This window comes from Mycteria americana, chromosome 7 (assembly GCF_035582795.1).
Source record: "Mycteria americana isolate JAX WOST 10 ecotype Jacksonville Zoo and Gardens chromosome 7, USCA_MyAme_1.0, whole genome shotgun sequence".
Lineage (NCBI taxonomy): Eukaryota > Metazoa > Chordata > Aves > Ciconiiformes > Ciconiidae > Mycteria > Mycteria americana.
The window spans coordinates 42,619,914-42,644,322 of record NC_134371.1 but is presented as its reverse complement, the minus strand read 5'-3'; the positions used below and the strand labels follow the sequence as shown (position 1 = coordinate 42,644,322).

At 40.8% G+C, this 24,409-nt stretch overlaps 1 protein-coding gene across 1 annotated transcript; it reads right to left on the bottom strand.

Moving 5' to 3' along the window:
• Window positions 1-1,251: 1,251 nt before the first annotated feature.
• Window positions 1,252-11,550, bottom strand: RGS18 (regulator of G protein signaling 18). Its single transcript, XM_075508145.1, has 5 exons — window positions 10,932-11,550; window positions 10,146-10,247; window positions 6,538-6,599; window positions 5,327-5,493; window positions 1,252-2,841 (listed from the first exon to the last, which is right to left on the bottom strand). The coding sequence occupies exons 1-5, from the start codon at window positions 11,048-11,050 to the stop codon at window positions 2,587-2,589; spliced, it is 705 nt and encodes a 234-aa protein (XP_075364260.1). The 5' UTR covers window positions 11,051-11,550; the 3' UTR covers window positions 1,252-2,586.
• Window positions 11,551-24,409: the final 12,859 nt, after the last annotated feature.

The following is a 24,409-nucleotide window of genomic DNA, read 5'->3' as shown; positions in this document are numbered from 1 at the left end:
TGCAAATTCAGCTACTGTTCATAATTATCTTTGAAAAACATACATGCATAAATAGCTACCACGAATATCTTATTTGTTTGTTTTAATTATAAAACTTATAAGCAGGACTAGCACTGTCAGTACCACAGACTGATGGTTTTGAGGAAGGCCTCCCTGGAGATAAGCAAAATTTTCCATGTGTCTGTGAAATGAAACAAAGGGCGCCTGCTGACTTGTGTTTATCATTACAGACCCTTTTGACTAACAGCTGGTTTTTTGCTAAGAAGAAAGTCCCACTCAAGGTACTATATTTGTCATTTGTTTGGATTTTGGAATAGTATTAAATACACTTTTTTTTTTTCATTTATTTCATCCATGGCAAGAGCAAAGGTGCGGATTCTCAGCTGGTATGAAGGAACATAATGACCCCAGGGGAGAATCTAGCTGCAAATGTGTAGGTCTTATGCCTGTGTTGCAACAGACCCACTGTCAACGCTCAGGCGGGTCTGTCCTCAAATCTGATCTCTTTCTCTAACAAAGGAATACAAAACATAGGAACATACATATTGTAAATATGAGAACTCTGGTATGCAGACATTGTTGGTGATATTAGAGATTCCATAATCAGAAACAGGATCGTTTCTGGCAGAATTGATTCATGTTTAAGGGACAAACAGTCAAAGAGCAAGGGTAAATAATCTATCCAGAAAAATATGCTAACTTCAGCAATGAAATTGGGTTAGAAAGTTGCCTTTCACTGCATTCACTAATTCATGTGACACCTGTGACAATGACAACAGGAGTGTAAACAGTTCTTAAAAAGAGGAGGCTGACAAGCTCCAAAACTGCATTTGATATTGATAAAGAGACTGAAATACAGTATCAGCGCTACTAAAAACATTTGATTTATTCGTGAATCACCGTGCCCAGATCTGACCGCTTACGCAGTTAGAAACAGCATGTGCCTGGAGTTTTGGGATCAGGAAAGGATAATGGAATAAACCAGCAAGGATCATACTCCTCATAGTTACAAGTGTGTTTCCAGTCTATTCCCCAGGTAAAGCTAAGACCTTGGAGATGGTTCCCAGGACACTGTGGCTCAGCAGCATTTCCTGGTGAGTTTGGGTCTCTGTGCACAGTAACGCTTTTGATTGAAATGGTAATGATTACAGCTAGTATTGAATTATAAGTGAAGTGAAGTCTTCACATTTTACTCATCAATGTAGTGGTGATAAACTGAATCCTGACAACTTTTTCGGTAGATCACTTCAGATTTATTGGAAGTTTGTAAAGCAGACATGGAAACCCTCAGTTCAAGCAGTTCATATATACACTGAATTAGTAGTGAACATCAAGTCCCATCCTCAAGAACTGCACCTCTTCACTTTGATCACTTACAGAAAGGGGAAGAAAAGAGAGAAAGTTTAAATTCCATGCAAAGTGACTGAATATACAAGTCATAGTTACAACTAAATCCTGCAGCCACTTGCTAAACTGAACCAATGTTTAAGATTTTAAGAGTTGCCCCATGCTTCAAGGTATGTCTGCATCAATTCTGAAAGAAAAGTACAGGATAACTGCATATACTGACTGAAAAGGATATCCATTACTTCAATAGTAAAGAAATAAAAGGGGAGATTTCTTCTTCCTCCTCTATAACCATAGAGAGTATATTAATGACCAGTAGAACTGAAGGTTATTCTACCTGAGTCCAAGAGCTGTTAATTTTCAGATTCTTTTTCAAAATAAAAGGCAGAAAAAATTTAGAACAAAGTTTAGTAACAAAGTTGGTATACCACGAATGTTTACAAATAAAAGTAGAAATATGGTTTTTTTATATATATACATACACATGGCCTGATATTTAATGACACACCTTGTGTTAAAATAGCATTCTTGGCCCTTTGTTGCTGCTCATTTGGTTGCAAAAAATTAGAATACAAATATTTGATGGCAAAGCTAATCTATACAGCATAACTTAAATACAGAGAACAGACACATGTAGTAAGAAAACCGTACAAAATGTACCCCCAAAAATTAAATAGGTATTCTTATGTTCCTCTTAAAATATGCAATAGCTAAATTTTAATCATGCAGTGGCTGTAGTTAAAATCCATTTAACTTTACATTATATACTTAATAATGTTCCTATGCGTTTTGCAGTACGAGAAAATACCACAAATACTCTGTGCTTAGTGTAGGAAATATTGCAGAAACACAAATATGTGCAAAGGTTAGGTATATAGATTCTAACTGTGATGAAATTCTGTCCTAAATAATACAGGCCCAGGATACACAGTGCATATTATCAAATGGCATTTTATACAACATTTTTATGCAGGAAATTCAAATTTTTCCTCCAAATACGATTACAGCTCTCGCTTGAGTTTAAAAAAACACTGTATGAAAACTTTACATGATACGTCTTGCCAATGTGTTGCCTACTTCTCTATAATAAATGAGATTAATCACCGGCTACAGAACTCTGGCCTGGTATAAATGCATATAACTTCTCTTTCCACTCATTTACACCTGCTAAGGATTTGGATTTTAAAACACATACGAGTTGCTGCAGTAGCTAGAATTTATGAGAGTTGAGTTTGCCTGTTACCAAACAGTAAAGTCTGGTCGTACACCCTGGAAATCACTGACAGTAAAAGACCGTGATCGTCTCCTAAGGGTAGGACGACTGGGATTTCTGCCCTTAATCAAATTTAAATAAGGATCAGATCTTAGGAAGCGTGGGTAGCTGTCTTGCTCCATTAGCCTGTAGACTGTGTTTTGTGCTGCATCAAAGGTGGTGATGATGGGCTGTTCAATATTCTGACTTGTGACTTCTTTGGTTTGAAAGTCCAAATTCACCTGAAGAACAAGGAAAAGTATACTTTTTTAATGTACGTTCATGCATTTCCCCTGTTACTATCCATAGCAATGATACTGTACTTTGGTGAAAGTCTTTTCTGATAAGAGGACCTTGAATCCCTGATACAACTATTAATACCACAGAATTAGTTAGTATGTTCATGTTCAGTAATAATGGCTGTCAGAAAGTATTCACAGATGTATTACTGGTACAATGGAAAACTGGTAAAATAGAAGATCAAGTTTGATGTTTGACTAAAAGTAACTTTCTAATAGTGATCTTGGTATAGTTGCAGCTGTCAGGCTTTGCAACACCAGAGTAATACAGAACTCCCCCCATTCTTATTTAGGATCCATGTAGAACTTTGTCTCATTAGAATACGTTAGTGAATATTTAAAATTTCTGATTTCTGTGTACAGTTTTGGTAGTAGGAAGGCGAGAAAACTCTAATAATTAAAATATAAAAATTATTTTAATGGGTTTCTGGAGGCTTTAGATGGGAAAAACATATTAAAATGATCATTTATTCCATGTACCATTACATTCATCCTGGGAAGATTTAATTAGTATGAGAATTTTATTAAAGTGTCAGGCACTGATTTAAGCACGCTATTTTGAAAAATCAGATAGAATATATTAAAAAAATGTTGATCCAGTCAAAAAGTGACTTCTATAATATGCCTTTTTTTCCCCTCACTGAGATACACCTGTCATTTCCATAAAGCTAGTTAAAACAAATAGTTTAGATCTAAGAACTGAAGAGCAATTAATGATGATAAAATGGTCCACTCATCAAACCTAAGATTTTACGATCCTATCGAACTGTATGCTCAGAAATTTGTGTAAAAGAGCTCTGCTGGACAAGAAGTTAGTCAGCGAGAAGATGCATGTTCCAGAGCTGTGTAGTCTGAAATGAGATGCTGTTGGCTGGTCTCAGCTGCTCAGCTGAACCCAAGGAAAGAAGTCTCACCAAAGCCAACTGCTTAAGGTGAACAACAGCACCCACACTATGTGCACCAAATCAAAAGTATGACAGATACAGAAATTGTTATGTTACTGTTAAAGTATGACTTCCACACCCTTCCACACCCTTCCTAGCTTTCCTCCTGCTCATCTTTTCGCTTATGTCAATCTCATAAGCATTGACAGTATCAGCGCTTGATGCCCTACCATAACTGCTCATAGATTGATCAATTGGCAATGACAGGTTCTACCTCAAACAACCCGGGGGGGTCTTTTTATGTAAGGGTCACCCCAAAGACATGCAGCAGGGAAATAAATGAAAAGGGATGCAAGTCTTTGAAAGTGGACATTTCCTAGGAAAAGCAGATCCAAATCTTAAATATAGTCTATGGGAATTACAGGTGGAAATTGCACCATTTTGCAATCCTTCTCTTAAAATGAGAATGACACCTTTTTCACCCTTGTTACAGGGATGTAGCAGTTAGTGTTTAACTTCTGCTATTCTGACAAATAATAAAAAAAAGAATACAGGGGAAAAGGAGCATTGGCAAGTGACATATCTGATCTGCTCAAACTTGATAGAATTACAGGAAATTGTAAGTCCAAAAAGACCCATTGAAGAGGCTGATTGTGATTTCAGTGAGAGTTCATCATCTCCCAACCTGTTCATCTTCCTAGAGCAGGCAAAAAATATTCCTTTTGCTCATTTATGAATCCTTTATAACACGCTTCAGTAACATGAAGAAATTGTAAATATGAAAACTTTTTGCACTGCTATAGTAATAAGAAAAGGCCTTAGTGTTGGTGAGGATTGACATATCAACATATTCTTGTGTATGTGTTGACAGTAACATACCAAGAATGTCCTATTAGAGCTGGGGGGCAGAAAGGGGCGAGGGGTCAATGAAGAAAAGTCCATGCTTAAAACATAATTAATATTTTAAAGGATATGTTTAATTTAATAGTTTCTTCTAGCCTCTTTTAGTCTTTTGGCTTATTTAAAATAAAAGCTTCTGATTCTCAGTTATGTAATAATTAAATAGATAATTACTGGTTTAAGAGAAAGGGAGAATAAGTCTGTTGTTCTGGAGGTGGCTTTAAACAAAGACAGATAATACTTTTTCGCAAATGCTAGCTGATATATTTCATTGCAGCTTTAACATTTAACATCACTATTTTTTCTTAAATATACCCTATATATGTATATATGTATCTCCTGGCTTTACAGACCACTAGGAATCTCTGATTCCTATGATATAATACTTAAACTCATGCTCTACACTTAGAAGAGTAATATGGAGAGGGTATTGCAAGGAGTATGGAGGACAATAAGAATAATCTATGGAGTTTCTTCCAGATTTCCTTCCAGAGCTTTGACATTTAAGATACAGCCTTCTTACGTCAGTGACTACATGATTAACTGTTGCCCCTGCTTCTGGGCATGCACTTCTTAAAAGCAGATTTCACATCAGATGCAGTTGTGTCAAATACTGTGTATAATGAAGAACATTTTTACTGTACCTCTTTTGGAGCATCTTTCTGTATGAATGTTTCATAAATGGTCTTAGCTTTCAGCAAAAGTTCATGTGCAGTTTTGCTTTTCTTGTAATCCTCGCAAGCTATCCAGAACTCGATGTTCTCCTCACTGAACTCAGTTTTCAGAAACTTTGTAAAGGCATCCAATCCAGCTACAAAAGGAAATGTTGAATTGCATTAAAAAGAATATATCCTTAACAGACGGTTACTCTTGTCACACAGTCTCTGCAAGGTAACAAAAAAGGTTGTGCTCCCTTTGAACTACATCATATTATAGATAATTATTTTAAAATACATAAAGGTTTTAAAATAAGTGCAGTTCTTCCATTATGATCCTGAGTACTGTAACTCCCATTACAGAATTTTCAGCATCTGTGAAAATCCACTACCAAGATCTCATGAATTTAGAAATTGAAGCAATGAAAACAAATGGATGTATATGGAAGTGATGGATTTTGTTCTGGCTGAATATCAATTTAGGTTGACCGAAATACTGTTTGAATCTTTGCTCATAAGTAGACTGTTCTTCAGTAACAATTTAAAGTGAACAGCTTTTAGCACCTTTACAATTTGCTTTATCCTATTATTATTATGCTGAGATACTTTCTTTCCCCAATATGCTTAATCTGTGGAAGTAATGCAATCGTATTGATGTCAGCTGTTCAAGGAAAAGCACATAGTGTCCAGCACTGTAGGTGGATCATACGTATGTCCCTCCAAAATGGAAGGAGGGACATAGGTGCATTTGATAATTATGTAAGCAACAGGCCCTTTCAAATTATGCCCAGTTTTGCTCCTATCACTGTTTTAGAAACAAACTGTATCAGAATTGACAAAGTCTTTTCTTAAGTACATAGAACATGTTTTCATTTTTAAGGTTTGGTCTTAAAGTCAGGAATATTTGAGAAATATTCAAATGAAATTCTACTGTTTATTGAAGGAACTCTTTGCTGTCTATTATATTACTTTGTTCAATAAAATATGAAACTTAAAAGTTATTTTCAACTATTTTCAGTAGTTGACAGCATGCTATAGCCTAAGCACATGAGGAGAGCAGAAACACACGCTGCTATAAATGACTTAGTTTAGGTAACTGCCAGGCCTATTTAAGTGCACAACTGGATTTCGTAATTTTCCATCATTTTCCGTCAATATTCCATCCTAACAGTCTGCACGGAGAGGAAAAAACTACTAACCTTTCTCAGAAAGCAGTTTGTCAAAAGATTCTCCCCATTTCACTGCTGCTTCAGGAGACACACTGTTTAAGAAACAGAAAGTGAAGAATTGTGCATATTGCGTATTTATGAAGCTGTCGTAAAATATGTTATCTGTTACCATTATTGTTCAGGACTGTTTCACAAAGCCTTTGATTAGATCACATTACTAAAGCAGCTTATTCTCCTAGGTACTTCAGAAACATTTGGTTTAATTTTTTTCGGACATTTTTCCTGCAGAGTGGTACTTTTTTCCCCCATGTTTAAAAAGACATCAGAACAGAGATTTTTCTCTTCAGTGTTTGTGTTGCACTACTAATCTTTAAGGGAACTGAGATCATGCAGTACGATAAAACTCATAAGGGAACCAGGTCAGTCACCTATTTAAACTTAAAAAATACTCTTGCAGAGATGTGGTTTTGAATGCACTCAGTCTGAGGCTGTTACCACAGTCTATTTTTAATGAAATACGGGAAATTCTATAGCCTGAAGACAAAGTTGTAGCAATATGGTTTAGGTGATAGTTTTACAGGGTAATAGCACACATAGCCTGGTTTGTTTACCACAAACGTTTCAAATGTCATGTTATTCTGAGACAGTGCGCTCCATTTATAAAATTCACGTATTCTTCATCAAATATGTCGTCACACATATTTTACTTTGATTTCAAATATTCTGCCTTAGAGAACAATGCAGAAAAGAAAAAAGAACACTCTACTTCATTCACTCAAATACAATTTTTGGGAAACCCTTTTTTGGTGTTGTATAGACTAACCCCGAACGCACCCTGGACAGTACTTTGCTTTTGTAGACCAGAACTGGAGTAAGCCTGGAGATGAACTGTATCGTACTAGGACTAGGACTTAAGTTCTAAGCCTGAAGGTTAAGTCAATTTTTATTAGGTGCTTTATGAATATTAGCATTTAGAACCATTTTCATTTGAGGGCAAAGCACAGTACACTGAAAGTATCATAAGCAACTTGTCCAGGGTTAGTTGGTTAAAACAACTTATGGACTGAACGCTTCTTAAAAATGATTCCACCTTCCTTGTGGAGGCTTGCCATTCTGTTGCCTGATTCACATAGTTCGGGTTCTGTTGGCAAAATCTGTAGGCACGTGAAGTTCAGATAAAGGGAAATTCCAATCCCTTTAAGAAGGAATTTAAGATAGTCATGATCTTGCTTTTGCACAAAACTAAAAGGAGGATTTTAAATTTTTTTTTTTTAATAGATGTCACATCTCTCCTAGCTGAAGTCGTTGTTTATAGGAATTAAATTTTTAACTAGGGAGAGACAAACAGTTCTCAAGAGGTATAACTGCTGGAGAACTGAAATTCAAGAAATGAACATAGGCTACTAAAGTAGGGGGATTCTGGAGTCAGGTGAAATGAGACCTCACTCCCTTACAGAGTTTTTTTCAATTATGAGAAGTACAAAAAGTGCAGTTCTCTGAACTGTGTGGACTTGTATGTCTGAGAACAGGGGGTTCCTACAGCTACAGAAACTAATTTGGTCATAGTGAAAGATAAACCCTGATGGCTTCAGACAACATACACAGTCCACAACTGCATGGAATGCTGGAAAGGTTCTTTGCTGGGTTTGGAAACTCCTGGTGTCAATTTCTGATTTTCTTTCAGAAACTGCATCAACCCAGTAGCCTCATACATCCCCAAGAGCTGGGTGCAGCAATGAGTTGCTGCAATAATAGACAGAAACCTACATTTGTTCAGCTTTGCCACTTTCTAAAGATGAGAAGAAACTAGTTAACAGGGCATAGGCATTTCCACTATCACCATGCTGTCCATCTACAGCGTTTCATTAAGTTCTCTTTCTACTTATGTTAGTTAGTATCTCTGTGTGAAGAATGGAAATAATAAAAACTAAGTAAATCAAATAACCCCAAACTATTATCTCACTTTATTGTTTGAAAAAGGGTAATTTTCTTTTTTCTTCTTTTTTTATTTTTACCAAAAATAATCTCTATCTCTCTCTATATAATCTATATATAGAGAAAGATCAGCAAAAATCTACCACTTTCTCTTCTATACAACAAGAACAGCAGAATCCCTGTTAGGCACTTGGCTGAGAGTAACAAGGTAAAAGGCAGCTGGCTGAGGGAGGAAGTGATAGTCTGTTCAAAGGGGGAAATTCTTCAGAGAATTATTTATTGCTATTGTATCTGCCTCTGAAAGTGCCTTTTCACAGACGATAAGAATGCATTGATGGCTGTGTACTTTGTATGAAATACCCAAGGGTAATCAGCCACCCAATACTGTCTGTGTACAGGTGGCATGGAGGCCAAGCTTCCTCTTTTTAGATGCAATCTTAGCATGGTTTTACATGTCTGGAACTGAGACACGGAAAAAGCATGTTCTCAGCACTGTTTTACCTTTGTTCATCATTGCAATGTCTTTTATTTCTGAGTGAACTGTAAAACCATTGAATTAAGGCTTCTGCCAGCAGCAAAACAAGAAAGAGAGAGAGGAAAAAAAAAAAGAAAGTAATGAACCCTCCCATGAGCATGGAGTGGAAAGTCTTTCAGATCATGAGTACACCCTATCATTTGGATGGGCGTGATATTTGGACATGTGAGCAACAAACATTGCCTAATTATCCAGATGCATAGCTGCAAATGTTTAGATACCCACTTCTTGGCCACTTTTTCATGGGTTCTAGAAACAGAGTTTGGGTCTTTATGCAATTTCTATCATGTGTTCACTATTAGTAAGGGCTTGTAGAAGCAGTTCTGGTCAAAGCAGGCATCTTGGCCCCAAGACAGTAACAGCTTAAACAAGGTTCATCAAGCTTAACAAGACAAAAGCACGGGAAGCACTGAAGTGTTCTGAAGTGATCTGTGATGGAAAGAAAGGGGCGGCAAATTTTTTAGGCCATGGAGTTGCAGTACTTTACACATTCCTTCTTTTCAGTCAAGACCTACAAATGCAATTCTTGATATGTCGGTGAGATCTTGGTACCCCATTGAAGTCAGGAACTAAGCTCTTATTGAAGTCAACAAAACCAAGATTTCACCCTGCATCTTTATGTGAAATAGTATAACAGGGACAATATTACAACAGTGTTTAAACATCAGTATCTGAATTTTGGAGACAAGAGTGTTCAAACAATTATTGCAATTATTGAGGAACTACGCATTCAGTATGTGACATGTATCTGGCATTTGTACATCACAGAATTATTTGGAAAACCTGGTTTCTAAGGAGCTGTATGATTTCCCTGTAAGGAGTAATTTGTCCGCTACGTTTCTGAGTTGATGCTTGTTCAGTATAGTCAGTGGACTAATGAAAACGCTGTTGGCATGAGTAAAGGTTTAAATGTGTCTGCAAGTGTTTGGAGATCAGTCTACACTTAGTGGTGTGAAAACATTCGTGGTGAGTTACCTTGATGAATACCAGTTAATTCTGTAGTGTTTGTATGCTTTGGTCAGACTGCTGACTTTTAAATTAAATAGATCTTGAAAGCGTTACTCTCTGCCAAGTCTGAATGCACACACACAAATGCAGGCAACGTTCTGAGTCACACAGGCACTTCCTGAAAGGAATCCCCATCGACTCAGTCTTTTATAATGCTTACCTCGCTGCTTTTGTCAAGTTTCCAGGTTTACTAAGATGATCACCTTCGTGGAATTCAGATTTCTGCAGGAGAAGGCTCAGCCTATTTCTCTTCTGCTTAGCTCTACAACAGAATTAGGATAGCTTTTCAAGCAACCTTATTGAAAGTTGGTTGGGTTTTTTTTCTCAAACATTTCCTTTGACTAATACCTCTGCTTCTGCATCATAGATCCCCGTGTTCACTTATAATAATGTTGATGTTACTTCTCCTACATATATTATTCACAGTAATGATTTTTTTTCTTTATAGCTTAGCACAAAGTTACATATGAAGCACTGGCAAAGAGAAATGGAAATCTTTTCATTTTCAGTATCTTTTTCATTTATTTTAAAGATAAGGGGGTGAAATTTCACATTGGAGAACATAAACAGTTGGCTCAGCATCTTCCACTTTTAATGTTTCACAAAGAAAAAGGAAGTATTGCTTCATGTCATTTGAAATTTTTAAAAAGAAACTTTCCCAGATCACATTCAGGCTTTAAAGAAGCATTTCTCAGAACTTCTTGAAACCTCCCTCTCCTCTTTTCTTAGTTTATTTATTTGACTTTTTTCTTGTTCTTAAAAAATATTTCCATGATTAATTAATATTTTAGGTATACAATTCCTAGGATTGCAGTTCATGAATCTTCATATATATAAGTCAAAAATAAAACGATCTGTGCCCTAAAATTCATACCCACAAGCTATGTTAGAAGAATCCTCTATGTAAACAGAACACTCAGAGTGTCAGCCTGACCTTAAAACTTACCCAGGCTTGCTTGCTTGATGTGGCTCTTCTTTAATTGTTGATTTCACGACTTTGTAATAGGACTTATCCTTTGAAGCAGAAATGTTTAGTTGGGGGAATAAAAGAAGTGGGTTCTCCATCTTCCTCTAAAAAATCTTCGCAGTTTCAGAAAATGTTTCTTTTACTTCCTTACAGCACTGGCATCTGGTGTAACTGATGTGCTCAGGAGGGCTCTCACATGCTGTATCAGGCTGGGCTGCCCCCAATTGGCTGTTGAGCAGTTTCCAGAGCAGGTAGTGGGAAGAAGGAGGTTCTCCACCTTCACTGCCACTGCAGCTGCACGTACACGGGACTTTAAGTAGAGTTCTAGTTTTACAGTCGTCATTTAGGGAAGTGAGATTGCAACTTTGCAAAATGGCCGTTGATCATCCAGACAAACACGGCTATCAGCATAGAGAAACTCCCGGGTTTGTGCTTGTGGAACTTGATATTTTACTAGACTTAAGATGACGCCATCATTTTCCTCCAAACACCTGCAAGAAGTGTACATAGTTTCTCTAAAAGTAACTCTAATGAGAATAATTTTGCATAAAATAACGTACACCATTGTCTTAAGCTCTTAGAAGAACTTCTAACTAACCTTAAACTGCCCTCTACAGCCTCAGGTGCCATATGCTGGACACAAAATCGGTTCTATCTATAGTATGCTAACTTGAAACGCAGGGTTTCCAAGAGTCTCCTGCAAGAGCCAGATGAAGCTGTGGTTGACCAGATATTTTGTAAGTGGAGATTTTAATTTTTGCACCATTTTCCAGAAGTGATGAGCACCTAATTTCAAGTTTGTCCTTCTTTATCTTTTATATCTGTGGCTTTATTTTCATTTACAGTCTCCCAGCCAGGATAAAAGTCTTTAGCTCAGCACAAAAATTTGTGGTTTTTTTATTTATTTATTTTGACAGTAAGTAACCAAAAATTTCTCATTTCAGTTTGCATAATGTAAAAATGTATTAATTTTTTAGGCTGATCAGCACAAATTACCTCTTCGCATACAAGCTTGATGTCAATTAAGTTTCTCATTCTTAAGTACAATTTGTGTTGGAGATGTCATAGGAACAATACATCTATCAAAGACACCTCTTCAGTGTTAGCTGAATGAGGGGCTGGAAAACATGAAAATTATGCAGTAGTTAACTGATGAAGAATTAAATAGTCCTCCTTTTTTTAATGCCAATGCCTCATTTTGATTATTCGGGTAAGACACCGAGCCTTGGGGTGATGACATGACCTCATCACCTTCCTGCAATTTTGTCCAATGCTACGCAATTACTGCAACACAGGTAAGTTCTGGTGAGAGTCCCACCATGGCCTCTTCCTTGTGGCTTGCGGAGCTGAGGAGGATGGGAGGTACTAATATTCAAAAGAACTAAAAAAACCAAACTCTGCTGGGACTCTAAATTCCTGAAACAGAACAAAAAAGATGTTCTCTATTGTGATTTTTTTTTTTAAGAGAGAAAAAATGAAAGAAAACTCACGTGTATTACATGTGCAATACAAATTTTAAAATCAGACTGAATGGGAAATATTCAATGCAAAACTGCCTTTTGTGACCCAAGGACCTTTAAGAAAGCAGGGTTATGGTTTTAAACCGTATTTTCAGTTTTAGAGTAGGCTGGCTTTAACCACAGCTGTCTTTAATAATATATTCTGCCTTTTACCAATGAGTACATAAATATAAAATGCATGATTTTGTTTCACTTTTCTGCAACAGTGGTAGTCACTTGAGGGTTTTTTTTCACCTGTTATGTGTATATAATACTGTCTGTGTTCATCTGCTATAATTTTATTACCCGGTGATTTAAATTCCTGAAAAATGTTAATTGTAGCCTCAATAGTTCATATAAGCTGATTTAAGAAAGATTTGTAGCATGAAATGTCACTCGGAAGTGAATCGTGGTGGCCTTGCCACTATACCACGTAACTTATAGATGGAAACGATCCATTACGTCATCTCTTTCAGCACCCACCAACCATGGGCTCTCCTCAGCGTACGTCTGAATGGCTTGTCCAATCCACTCTTGAATGACTCTAAAGCAATGGGTGTTGTGTCTCAGATGCTTGAAATATTACTGTACTATACTGTGACAATAGTACCAGTCCCAAATGCAGCAATGTGCTGTGCATCTCCAGAGAATTCATTTCAAAATGGGGGGGGGGGAGCAGGGGGGAAGGGAATAATTGCAAACTATCTCTTCTTTTTTTTCCCCCTACTTTTTTTTTTCCATTAATGGAAAGCTAGTATTAAATCCAGGCCCTGAAGTAGCCAAATTGCATCAAAGTCAGTCTGTGTTTTGTCAACAATGGTGCTGGTGCTAATAAGTATTTCTGTTTTGCACTGCGGTAGTTATAGCAACGGTATTAATGACCCTACAAATGCTTCTAGGCCATTTTGTATACTGCAAGATAACGATATAGAAAAATGAATAAGTTATTTTAAGCCAGAAAAAGCAGGCCCAGAATATTAAGTTGAAGACATGACTAGAGATCTAGAAAGCTCTAAAGAAATTCGGGATGAGAACCAAATGTCCTGACTCCCAACCATTTCTCTAACCACTGAAATGTATTCACAAATCTTTTGGGAAGGAGACTAGTGATTTTTAAGCCCTCAAATCAAGATCATCTCTGCAAAGTGAGAGCAATATTGACTTAATGACTTATTATTTGTAGAAAAGAAGAAATACATTTTTCAAAAGCTTTTGTAGTTAGATGAATAGAATATGTATTTTCAAAACAATCTTTATGTGACAAAAAAGCAAAATTGCATAGATCATAAAGTGCAGGAAGTTCCTTGTGGTGATGTCCTGATCTCTTTGGGCCTGTTCTTCGGTTGAAAAGTGTCTGCACTGGCTTCTGTTAGTGTTTGATAAGGTCCTGTCACAGCTGATGATCAAGTCATGCTTGACTTGTGTAGAACCAATAGCTGCCCTGTGTGAAAGAAATATTGACCAATACTATTAGCAATAAGGACGTTGTCCTATACACTGAATATGTCATATTTCTTTTTGAGAGGTAAGCACTGAAAGATTCAGACTTTCAATTCAGCTGAATAGAAGTGAAGCCCTGATTGAGTGGTTCAGCTCAGCACAAAGACCTAGAGCACAATGAGAAGTCCTCCTTCGTTAGTAATCCCACCGCATCTCTCTTCAAGCTGTTTTTGTTACTTGCCAGGTAAGACTAAACTTTGCATCCTTCATGTCCATGCTCATGTTCTAGCACTCCTGGGCTCCTCCACAACCAAGCTCCACCGTTGTTCTTATTCAAATCCAATTTTACCAGCATGGCTTTTGTGCGGTTATGTTTGTTTTAGTTTCTGCTGAAGGGAAGCGATATTCATCTTTGTGGGAAGAAAAAAAAAGCCATACAGACTCTGTACTGTCCTGTGAAGAATAAGCATGGAAAGAAACTTCACTGAAGAGCATGGGCAGAAAAGATGTATTTCCATATTTTTCTTTCTTTTTGCTGTAAAGGGATTTGAAGAGTTGAAAATTAAAATTACATTTTTTGAATGAATTTGGCTGTAATAAATAATTCTGCTCTTCAGTAACGTCTTAACAATTCATGACTCCTCAATATTTATGTTGTTTATTCCTTATTGGAAACCATAATTGGACCTATAATTTAATAATTATATGATCCAACATATGGTTGTTTTGTTTATCTTCAGATAAAAAACCATTTTTGCTTCATGAAGCAATACCAAACGGAAAATAGTTTTATTGGAAATCTCAAGTAGAGGAGCTTGCAGTCTGCTAATTCAGTGAATTCCTTTAGTGGTGCACTTAAAAGATTCATCCTAGGGAAGGAACTTGGCATGTGGGATACTTCAGAGTTAGTGAAAGAGAAGCATTGTAACACCTACACATAGTTCACATTATAAAACCCTCTTTTGTTGCTGCTGTTTAAAAGGAAGGAAACAAAATGGCATTGCTTCAGATATGGATCACTGACAACAGGAACATAACGCTTTGCATTTGGGGTCTGTAGGTCTTGTCAGCCAGGGATCTCAAAAGAATTTTGTAAGGCATCCATGATGAAAACTCAGGCTTGGTGCAGGCTTGGGAATCTCTGTAGTTTCTGCAGAACTTCTGCTGTGGAAAATGTTTACATCTGTGCTAAACTAGATTCATATATTTAGTCTTTTGAAAGGTCAAAATAAGAAAGTGAGTCTGCAGAGTTCTCAGCTGTATTCATTTCCTGCCTGCCCCATGGTTATAAGGCCAGCATCTCTGATTAGTTCTATTTACGTATTACATACATCACTGTCACAATTAATCTACAGGAAGCTGGTTTCTCAGTTGAACCACTCAGTGTTTACAACTAGCTCTCCACAAGTGTATCACAGTGACATCAGTGCTCATTAGACAATTGCATTTTAATGACCAGCTTCCGGAAGTGCTTACCTAGGCCACTCACACGCATTTTAAAATGTGTTTTTTTAGTATGGTATTCACAGGAAATGTTGAAGGCAGGAATGTACTCTAAATCCCGCCCAAAATATCCTACTGGGGTTACGCACTACTGGATTTATTTCCATCTTACAGAAACCCAGAGGGATTCCTCACGTGACAACCTGCTTTTTTTCCAAGAGAAAGATTTTATCAATCCATGCTAACAGTGCAAGGAACAGCAAGTATTAGGCTGAGCATTTTCTGGTCCTTCTGTGAAAGGTGTGGGAGAATAGAATGGAGAGACTGTCACTTACTCATGCAAGAGGGGTGTGACTCCTGGTCCGCTGAATATTAGCCAGAAGATCAAATTCCCTACAGCAGACAAGGGAATGTGTTTTACATCAGAACTGAGTCCGCTATCACTGAACTACTGTGTGGTTTAAGCAGAGCCCTTGTGTTGGATGTCAGGCATGTCCTCCCTCTGCTTTCCCAGTCAGATGATTCAGGAATATCTTGAGGATGCTGCAGCACAGGTTGAACTACTAGGGCAGGCATTGTCAAACCTCCATAATGCAGAACTAGGGAAGCTGAAAGAAGCATTTCATATTAAAAAGGCAGCTCTGCAGGGAAGAGGGCTACCCCAGGGCTGGGAGAGCACTCAAAGCAGGTTTTGAAGGTCACACCTAAGTATTTAGGATTAAATTAGGCAGGACCTAAGAGCTTAGGTACTCCTGTAAAGCTGCCCTTGATGGCTGCAGTGTTGCATCAGGTGCTCCCTAGGTATAATATGGCACTGATACAGATATACCCAATTCTGTCTATTTAAAGCACAGCTAAGATTTCTGCAATAATACTTTCTTCAGCTTATGTGTTATTATGTTTTATTCATTGTTACTTCTTCCTGATAGTGTATTGTTCTGATGTCCTCATGTAGCTGATGTAAATAGTCCTAGGGTTTACAAAGTAATATGGTGGATTGCTCATCAGAGCGGTAAAAAAATTGGTACCAAAAAATTGAAAAAGTAGTCTCTCAGTCCTCACTAAATATATAAATATATAGGTATATAAATATATACATATATTAAATTATCTTCAAAGTCTGTCAAAAGAAGACAGTGTCAAAGATTTTAAAGCTACTAGTTATTTTGATTTCTCTCTTCAGTAATTACCCGAAGAAGTTCACCACTAAAATTAGATATAAGTTAATAATAATGCCAGGTCAAATTTGAATGAGTATGAAATCTTCAGAATGACTGAAAAGTTTTCCAGGAAGGTTCAACTATTTTTTGAGGATAAGAAAAGCTGTATTCTAAAATATAAGTTGGGGCAGTTTTATTTCCTAGATGATTAAACTTTTGTAGTAGTAGTTGCCTTTTCCTCCTCCCAATCTGTTATAAATCTTCTCTTATGAGGACGCTGGCTTCAAGGCAGGGACACTCATTGTCAGTGTTCACTAGCCAGTCATAGTCTCTCCTTCTCTTAGTTAATACCAGAATTTCCAACAAAAGTCTTCAGTTATCAAGCATCAGGGTAACACCAGCTTTCCCAAAACTGCCATCCAATTTCTTCTTCAGATTTGCAAGAACCCTCAAGAAAAGCTTGCTGGTTACCTAACACAGTAATATGCAGAGGGCTGTGAATCTTAGCCTTCAGAAAAGCTTCGGACATAGTAGAGATAAAGCTCTGCTCTAGTGAAGTACTTATGCAGATGTTTAATTTCAGTCATGCAAGACATCTTATCTGATGAATTTGCTGTGTTGGACTGGAGACTATGTGATCTGGCCAAGATCTGAGACATTTTGGGATGTAGCAGATGTGAGCAGCAACATAAGAAAGAATTGAACCCACTCTTCATTCTGGACTCTAGGCAGCAGTATGGATTTTATGGATTCCTCACTGTCACCCTTGCTGTCACGTTTGTGACAAAAGACCTTGCCATTTGGGCACTATCCATTTCTCGAATGTTTCTGGCTTTTAGCCCGAGTCATGACGTGCTTCATTAGTACAGTTTTGATTTGACACAGTCCTTAACTTTTGCAAATGTTGACCTTGGCGACCTCTGGTTTTCACACCAGCGTCTAAACCTGATTCTCATCAGGTCCAATCTGCTGCTCCTTTCTCGTCTGAGTTTCTCTGTCATAGCTAGAATAACTGGAATCACAAAACCAAGTTTTGCAAAGCTTGCCAAAAATACTTCCTCAAAACAGAGGAAATGTGATATTTGCACTTTTGGTATGCACACCAGGAAGCAAGCTGTTCTAGTCTCTCTGTTGAGTAGAAACAGGTGATCATTTATCAGGTTACACTGTCAATTTGATAAACATAAAACTTGTAATAATTTTGATATTGCTGTGGTCACCAAAACTAATACAAATTTTGCATTTCTTCTGTTGCCAATCAGCCTAGATTGCCTGAGGATAGAAACTGTTAGTCTGAAATGTGTCCTTGTGGCACGTATGAAATAATTTCCATTCCAATTCGCAGTGACCACAAGCCATTTTTTGTAATTCCGAAGGAAGGTCTGCAGACTGTCTTGCTTGATCCACAAGCACCTTTCAAATCCTAACTTTAAAGATTGTCACTGAGGCTAAGACTTTTTTTTTTCCCCCCAGAATGGTCTCCGAGATTAAAATCTGTGCTTTCTGACGACCAAATTACACCCCAGTCCTGAGAGTGTTGATGTATCTTCCCCAGAGGATGGAAGGCAAGAACAGCCGTACAGACGTCCAGGTCTTCCAGTGCCAAAATAAGGCACCTCAGGTGATGGGGTTGGCCGTGCAACGGCCACGGCTGTCCCGGTGCTCCCTCTATTGGAAAAATTCTGACATGTCACAGAATCACAAAATCACAGAATCATATAGGTTGGAAAAGACCTTTAAGATCATCGAGTCCAACCATAAACCTAACACTGCCAAAAACCACCACTACACCATGTCCCTAAGCACCTCATCCAAACGTCCTTTAAATACCTCCAGGGATGGCGACTCAACCACTTCCCTGGGCAGCCTGTTCCAATGCTTGATAACCCTCTCAGTGAAGAAAAATTTCCTAATATCCAGTCTAAACCTCCCCTGGCGCAACTTGAGGCCATTTCCTCTTGTCCTATCACTTGTTACCTGGGAGAAGAGACCGACCCCCACCTCTCTACAACCTCCTTTCAGGCAGTTGTAGAGAGCGATGAGGTCTCCCCTCAGCCTCCTTTTCTCCAGGCTAAACAGTCCCAGCTCCCTCAGCCGCTCCTCATAAGACTTCTGCTCCAGACAGAAGTCCTTTCTCCTTTCCTTCAAAAAAGGGGACACCAACAGCCCTGCTTGGAAATCAACGTCCCAGGGGTTTTCCAGTCAAATCCGAGAGAGCTGTGTGCCAGAGCTGCGCGCACCCCTCTGCTGCTGGCGCCTGCCTGCCGCTGGGGTTGTCTGATGTGGCCCAGCTGAGGGGCGCTTGCTTTGGTTTGGTTCCGTTTGGAATAGCAATATACAGAGCAATGCATTTTTAAGGACTGAAGAAAAATCAGTAAAATAGCCTGATCTTTTGCAAATATTTTGCCTAGGAGGTTCTCCGGTGAAAGGAGTTGGGTTTTTTCCCAGGAAACACAGCACCTGGGCTCGCCAGGCCCGCTTCCAGTGTGGGGCCCGGGGAGGCAGGGCGATGGCCTCGGCTCCCCGCCGGGGCCGACCGAGAGGCAGAGCCTTAGCCTCTGACACAGCAGTGGGCCGCCGGGTGTCATTTGGGAGCACGACGCACGGAGCGGCTCGGGCTGCGGGGTCATGTTTGCTAAGGGGAACGGGGGTGAAAGCTCTGCCGGGCGCGAAAGGGCGGGCAGCGAGGCTCCACCTCCCGGCGGGCTGCCATCACGACATGGCGGCCCGGACGGCTCTGTCCCACGTGACGGCTCCGGGACTACATCTCCCCGCATCCCTCTGGCCAGGGCCCGCCGCCGGAGCTGCCCGTCCCGCCCCGGGGGTGCGGAAGTGCCCGGACGGGTGGGCGCGGCGGGGCCTGGGCGGGCGGCGGCAGCGGTCGGGGCGGCTCCTGCCGCAGCTGGGGCGGCCCGCGGAGCCGTCGCCCTGTGTGGCTGAACGCACGGCGGTGCTCTGCCTCTGGGCTTACCCCGCTCTCGTCTTCCTTACGTGGGCAGAGAGAGCAGCGGCGGGGCACGGGCCATCTCGGGAGGTGGCGAGGCCGTGGATCGCCTCATAGTTATGAAAATAGTGTTCTGGCCACTGGGTTTCGTGCAGCGAGCGGGTGAAGGAAAGGTCTGCTCCATCGGTTGTTGCTGCTCGTAAACAGTTACCCTGGGTTGGGCTAGCTGAGACCAAGGGCAGGCAAACTGGGCTTCCTGGCTCTGCTTACCCTACTCCTTATCCTACTCCTTTAGCCTACATCGTTTTCTTTATCGCACTGTATTTCTTTTCTGGAGGTAATTTAGTCACATCCTGTCCTGTTCAGGTTTCCCCCAGGGTTTAGAGCTCTCTCTGTGAGCAGGGCCAGACCTGCAGCCAGCAGAAAGACGAGCTAGGGAGACATGAATACAGCCAGGCCACCCTGGGGCCAAGGGGGATGCGCCCCGTGTGTCCATCATACACCCCTAGCAGATCCCTGCTGTGTCTCCTGGCGGCACAGCTGGGCGGCCTGCATGAGGGCACAGGCCCTGTGTTGACTCTTGTCATGGCTTCAGGTTCAAGCTTACAGCCCCTGTTCCCTAATGACCTGCCTTGTGAGCTATGGGAGAGCTCATATGTGAGCCAGGCCTCTCTGGTACCTTCAGTTTTGCTACCTGGTTAACACCAACTCACCCCAGACACATGCCACCATGTGAATTTCCTTGTCAGCTGCCTGGGCGGTGAAAGAGTTGGCCCCCTTGACCCTGCAAACTCAGACTATCAACCCTCAGTTTAAAGATCATCTGTATCAGAGAACCCTTCTGTCCCTGCTGAGAATGACCAGGATGCTCTTATCACCTGCTCAACCTGTACATTGTTGCTTCTGATGGATCTCCGGTATCTAGAGCTGGGCGATCATGCACCAGTTTCCTGGTCACCCTCTTCCAATGACAGTCCCATCAATAAGAAATCCCCATTTGTGTTGTGGGCACACATCCTGTTTATTTTTGTTTCTGTTACTTTCGTGGCAGGGCTGTGCAGACGTGGCAAAAGACACAACTGCGCTCTCGACATTTGCACCTGGGGTCATTATCTAGTAACTGAGTGCGTGCAGAAACCTGCATAATCTCAGTTACAAAAAAAACAGGTGGACTGTGAGCTGGGGTCCTTTTCTGGCTTCTGAAGAATCATTTGTCACTGCTTTGCCTCTGCTTGCCGTGTTGTGTTCATTTAGCAGGAGTGATTGTGATGGTTATCTGAGCAGAGCTGAAAACATGGAACCCAGCAAGCCCTTGGGGCAGAGCCAGAGCAGACGCTTCGCAGTAAAACCCCAAGCTTGAGCCTACAACATGTGAGGGAAAGCCTCCTGCGCACAGGTGAGCCTCTCTGAAGTCTCACTGAGGCTCCTGCAAAACATGCTTCTTTTCAGATGACTTCTTTATCTGCACTTTCTGCTTGTCATCAGTTAAGGGCAGTTAAGATCATGTCAGGTCTTGCTCTAGCTAAGTGTGATTTGATCAAATTTTGGCTGTAAAATGATACAAAACCCAGTACAAACAAGGAAAAACTCACGGCTTTGCAGCTGGCTGTGCCCAGACTGTGCCAGGGAAGCTGTAGTTCATTAATTACCATCTTCCTAGGTGGGATAGGATGCTCCCCCTTTGCTTGAATACCGCCTGCTTTAGCAGACCAGCTGGGGCATCCTAAGATCACGAGTGCTAGATGTGAGACTGTCCTATGGTATTTCTTGACGTAGTCTGGCTTACGTAGGACTCAAACTCTCGGACAGAAGTTGCTGGCAAACAATGTTAGTCACATGAAAAAAATGGTTGTCCTGTGACCAGTGTTCAGCCCTCAGTGTTTAATTGCAGCTGAATGTCATAGTGATAACAGGAGGCTGAGTAAAACCAGCCAAAGCTAGTTTCTTGAAGAGGACGGAAGTTTCTTATCTGTCGCCCCCACTAGGAGTGACCCAGTGGCTTTGTAGGGACACTGTGTTGGGCATATACGGACACACAAGAAACGAGTACCAGAGCTCCTAAGATGGAGGGTCGCTGGGTCGAGGAGAGAAGGCCAAGGTGTGGGTAGAGCAGCGAGCCTTCAAATCACAAGTGCGTGGTGAAAACCAACTTGAACAAAGGTGATGCTTGGTAGTGTCTATCTACCCCACGACAGGCACCCAGCTGACTGTTGCCTCCTTGCTGTCCTTCTGGTAGGGGTGGTAGTCCCTGTGCTATGCCTTCCCCTTCCTTAGGAGACATTGGAACTTTTCTCCTGAAAGTTTTCTCTCCCTGCAGTAGCAGCTGTGAGCTTTGGGAATAGGGGTGTGGGTGACGGATGCGCACAGCTCCTGTCCCTGGCCTTAGTGATCAACATTGTGAAAAAGTGTAAGATGAAGTGGTCCAGTGTCATCTGAACTGACACTGAAAGAATGAGCAATATTGCTGTGGCCTTGCAAAGCTGTGAGTAGGCTAATTAGCCAGGGTGATGGTATGGCTAATTGGACAAGGCTGGGTGTGGTGCTGGTACAGCTGTTTTGCTGGTATGTGCAGTGAGGAAGCCTTCTTGGTTGAAGTTAAACCACTTCTAGGTCCTCCCTAACATGCCTGGTTGAGATTTCCTTTTGGTGGGACCAGATACCACCTGACCCATAGAAAGGATACAAGACATCAAAGCTGTCCTTGCTTTGCGTGAGTGTTGGACCAGATGGGTCCTGACTCCCTTCCAGCCTCAGTTACTCTGTGATTCTGAACTCACAAAAGGACTCAAGAGTCTCCCCCAGCACAAACAAGCCAGCAAATTGTCCCCAGTGAACCAGAAAATTGTAGAGCAATGAACAGCACAAACCCCATTGATCTTTGGCTCAATCCAGCATAGCGACTGAGGGAGTTGTACCTTGGACTCCCCACCAGTTTGCTCTGGGGCACACTTTCCAGGGGCTGCAGGTCCCTGGTATGAGGGGAAATGTACATGGCTCTGCCTGGACCAGATGCTGCCGCTGCTGCTACTGTGTCTGAGTAATTGGCAGAGACATGTGTTTCAGGGAGCAGCTGTTGAACAGAAATCACGAAGGGTCATTTAGTTAAAGCAGAATCAAAATATAAAGCGTTCGCCAAAGCAGATGTTTTGCTGTTGGCAGGGCTGTGTTGTGCACACCAGCAGTGGGCAGTCGAAGTCCATTCTAGTGTCCACCCAGTGTTCAACCTGCTCGGAGGGTGGGAGGCTGGAGAGGTGTCCCCAGCAGCCAGGGGAAGGCAGAAGTTTTGCCTGGTGTTAGAAGCTAGATTTCTCCTTGGTCTTAGCACTGGAAACTAGCACCCAAGTGGAGTCTGCAGGCCAAATAGGAGCTGGGAAGAAGGTAAAGCAGCTTTGATTTATTTTCTGAGACAAATGAGATCGTTTCTTCCCTCCATGTCACAGTCCTGGGCTCTTGTATTTTTCATGCTTCATTACAAGTGTTTGTAATTATATGAGTGGCTTCAGAGGCCAATTAAGCCTTCATTTGGAGGCTGCTCTGGATGCTGGAAGCCCTCCATTAGCCTGGGCTTCTGCCAGGGAAAAACACTACATTGTCTTTAACAACTGCACCAGCTCCTATCTGCTTAATGTTGATTTTTCTATTAAGTTCAGCTAATACTTTTCTAATTGTGTGAGCTGGGCCTGAAGCCAGGCTGGGTGACTTTTGCTGGCTGCTCCCTAGGCTGAATCAAGAGATGAGCAAAACCCTCACAAATACTTCACTATGCACACGTTCAGTCGCATCTAAACAGCAGCTGTTCTCCCCAAAACTGACTCGGGCTTTTATTTGTGCCCACTGTGTTGCTTCCCAAGGCAAGCCCTGCACAGTCAGGAGATGTGGATGCTAGAGAGCATACTCACAGAAGCACTAGGGGCCTGGCACTGCATGCAGCTTACCCCATGAGGTACCAGAAAGGATGCCATGGAAATCAGAGGCCAGCCCACATCTCTGTTTGTGGATGAGCCACGGACCATGGGTCCTTTGAAGGAGATTATACAGTACCAACTGCCCGGGAGGAAATATTTGCAAATGGGAGGACTTGTTATATCCACAGGTCTGGGCATTCACAGGACGTGGAAGGGTGGACACTGACACCATGGTAGGGTAAGAGATCTCAGCCATTGTATCCAGGCAGAGTGCTCAGGTATGCCATTTGTCTGCTGCAGATGTTTTACGCACGAGAGGGTGGTATGACAAACCTACTGGACCAGGCACTTGTCACTGTGGTTGAGGCAGAGGTGTGATGTGGACTACCACTGTCTAACTGGAGAGGTACCACCTGGCTGCAGGCTGGGCATCTGTGTCCAGGAGCTGGTTCTGGAAGCCTTAAGGAAAGATGCGATTTTTTCTTTCGGGAGCAAGTGTAGAGGCAACATCCAAACAAAATGTGTGTTGTATCACACTGGCAGAAGAAAGGCTGGCCATTCTCTGAGAGTCTTGCTGAGAAATAGAAGCTATTATCAGCAGATGACTGACAGCCATCGCTGAAGGAGACCCATGGTCTACATGTTAAAAGTGTGTCCTTCTCAAGCCTTTTCTCTCAGGCTCCGGTTCAAAAATACATATGATCACTTAAATGAAGTTTAAGCAAATGTGTAGATTCATTATTGAGTAGGAATGAACCTAAGCACATATGATTTTATTTAATAATTGACTTGCATATTCTTTAATTAAAAATAGCCAGGTAATTAAATAATTTAATGAAAAACCTTATTTCATTTGAATTTGCTCTGAGTAACAGCTATACCTTCAAACTAAAATATAAGTAGGATAGAAAGCACTAGTTCTGAATTTTTCATTTTAGAAACATGACTCTATTTTAACCTTAAAACCCTTGCAGCTCTAATACAATTATTACGCACTAGTCAAGTTTTAATGCCTTATTACATCCTAACACTGACAAATGCAAAAGAAGTTCACCTTGTCTCTCAG

Coding starts and splice junctions, on each gene's coding strand:
- RGS18 (XM_075508145.1), bottom strand. CDS start 11,050: ATGGAGAACCCACTTCTTTTATTCCCCCAACTAAACATTTCTGCTTCA. Junction 10,248..10,931: donor CATCAAGCAAGCAAGCCTGG/GTAAGTTTTAAG, acceptor ATTCTGTTGTAG/AGCTAAGCAGAAGAGAAATA. Junction 2,842..5,326: donor AGAAAGATGCTCCAAAAGAG/GTACAGTAAAAA, acceptor CTTGTTCTTCAG/GTGAATTTGGACTTTCAAAC.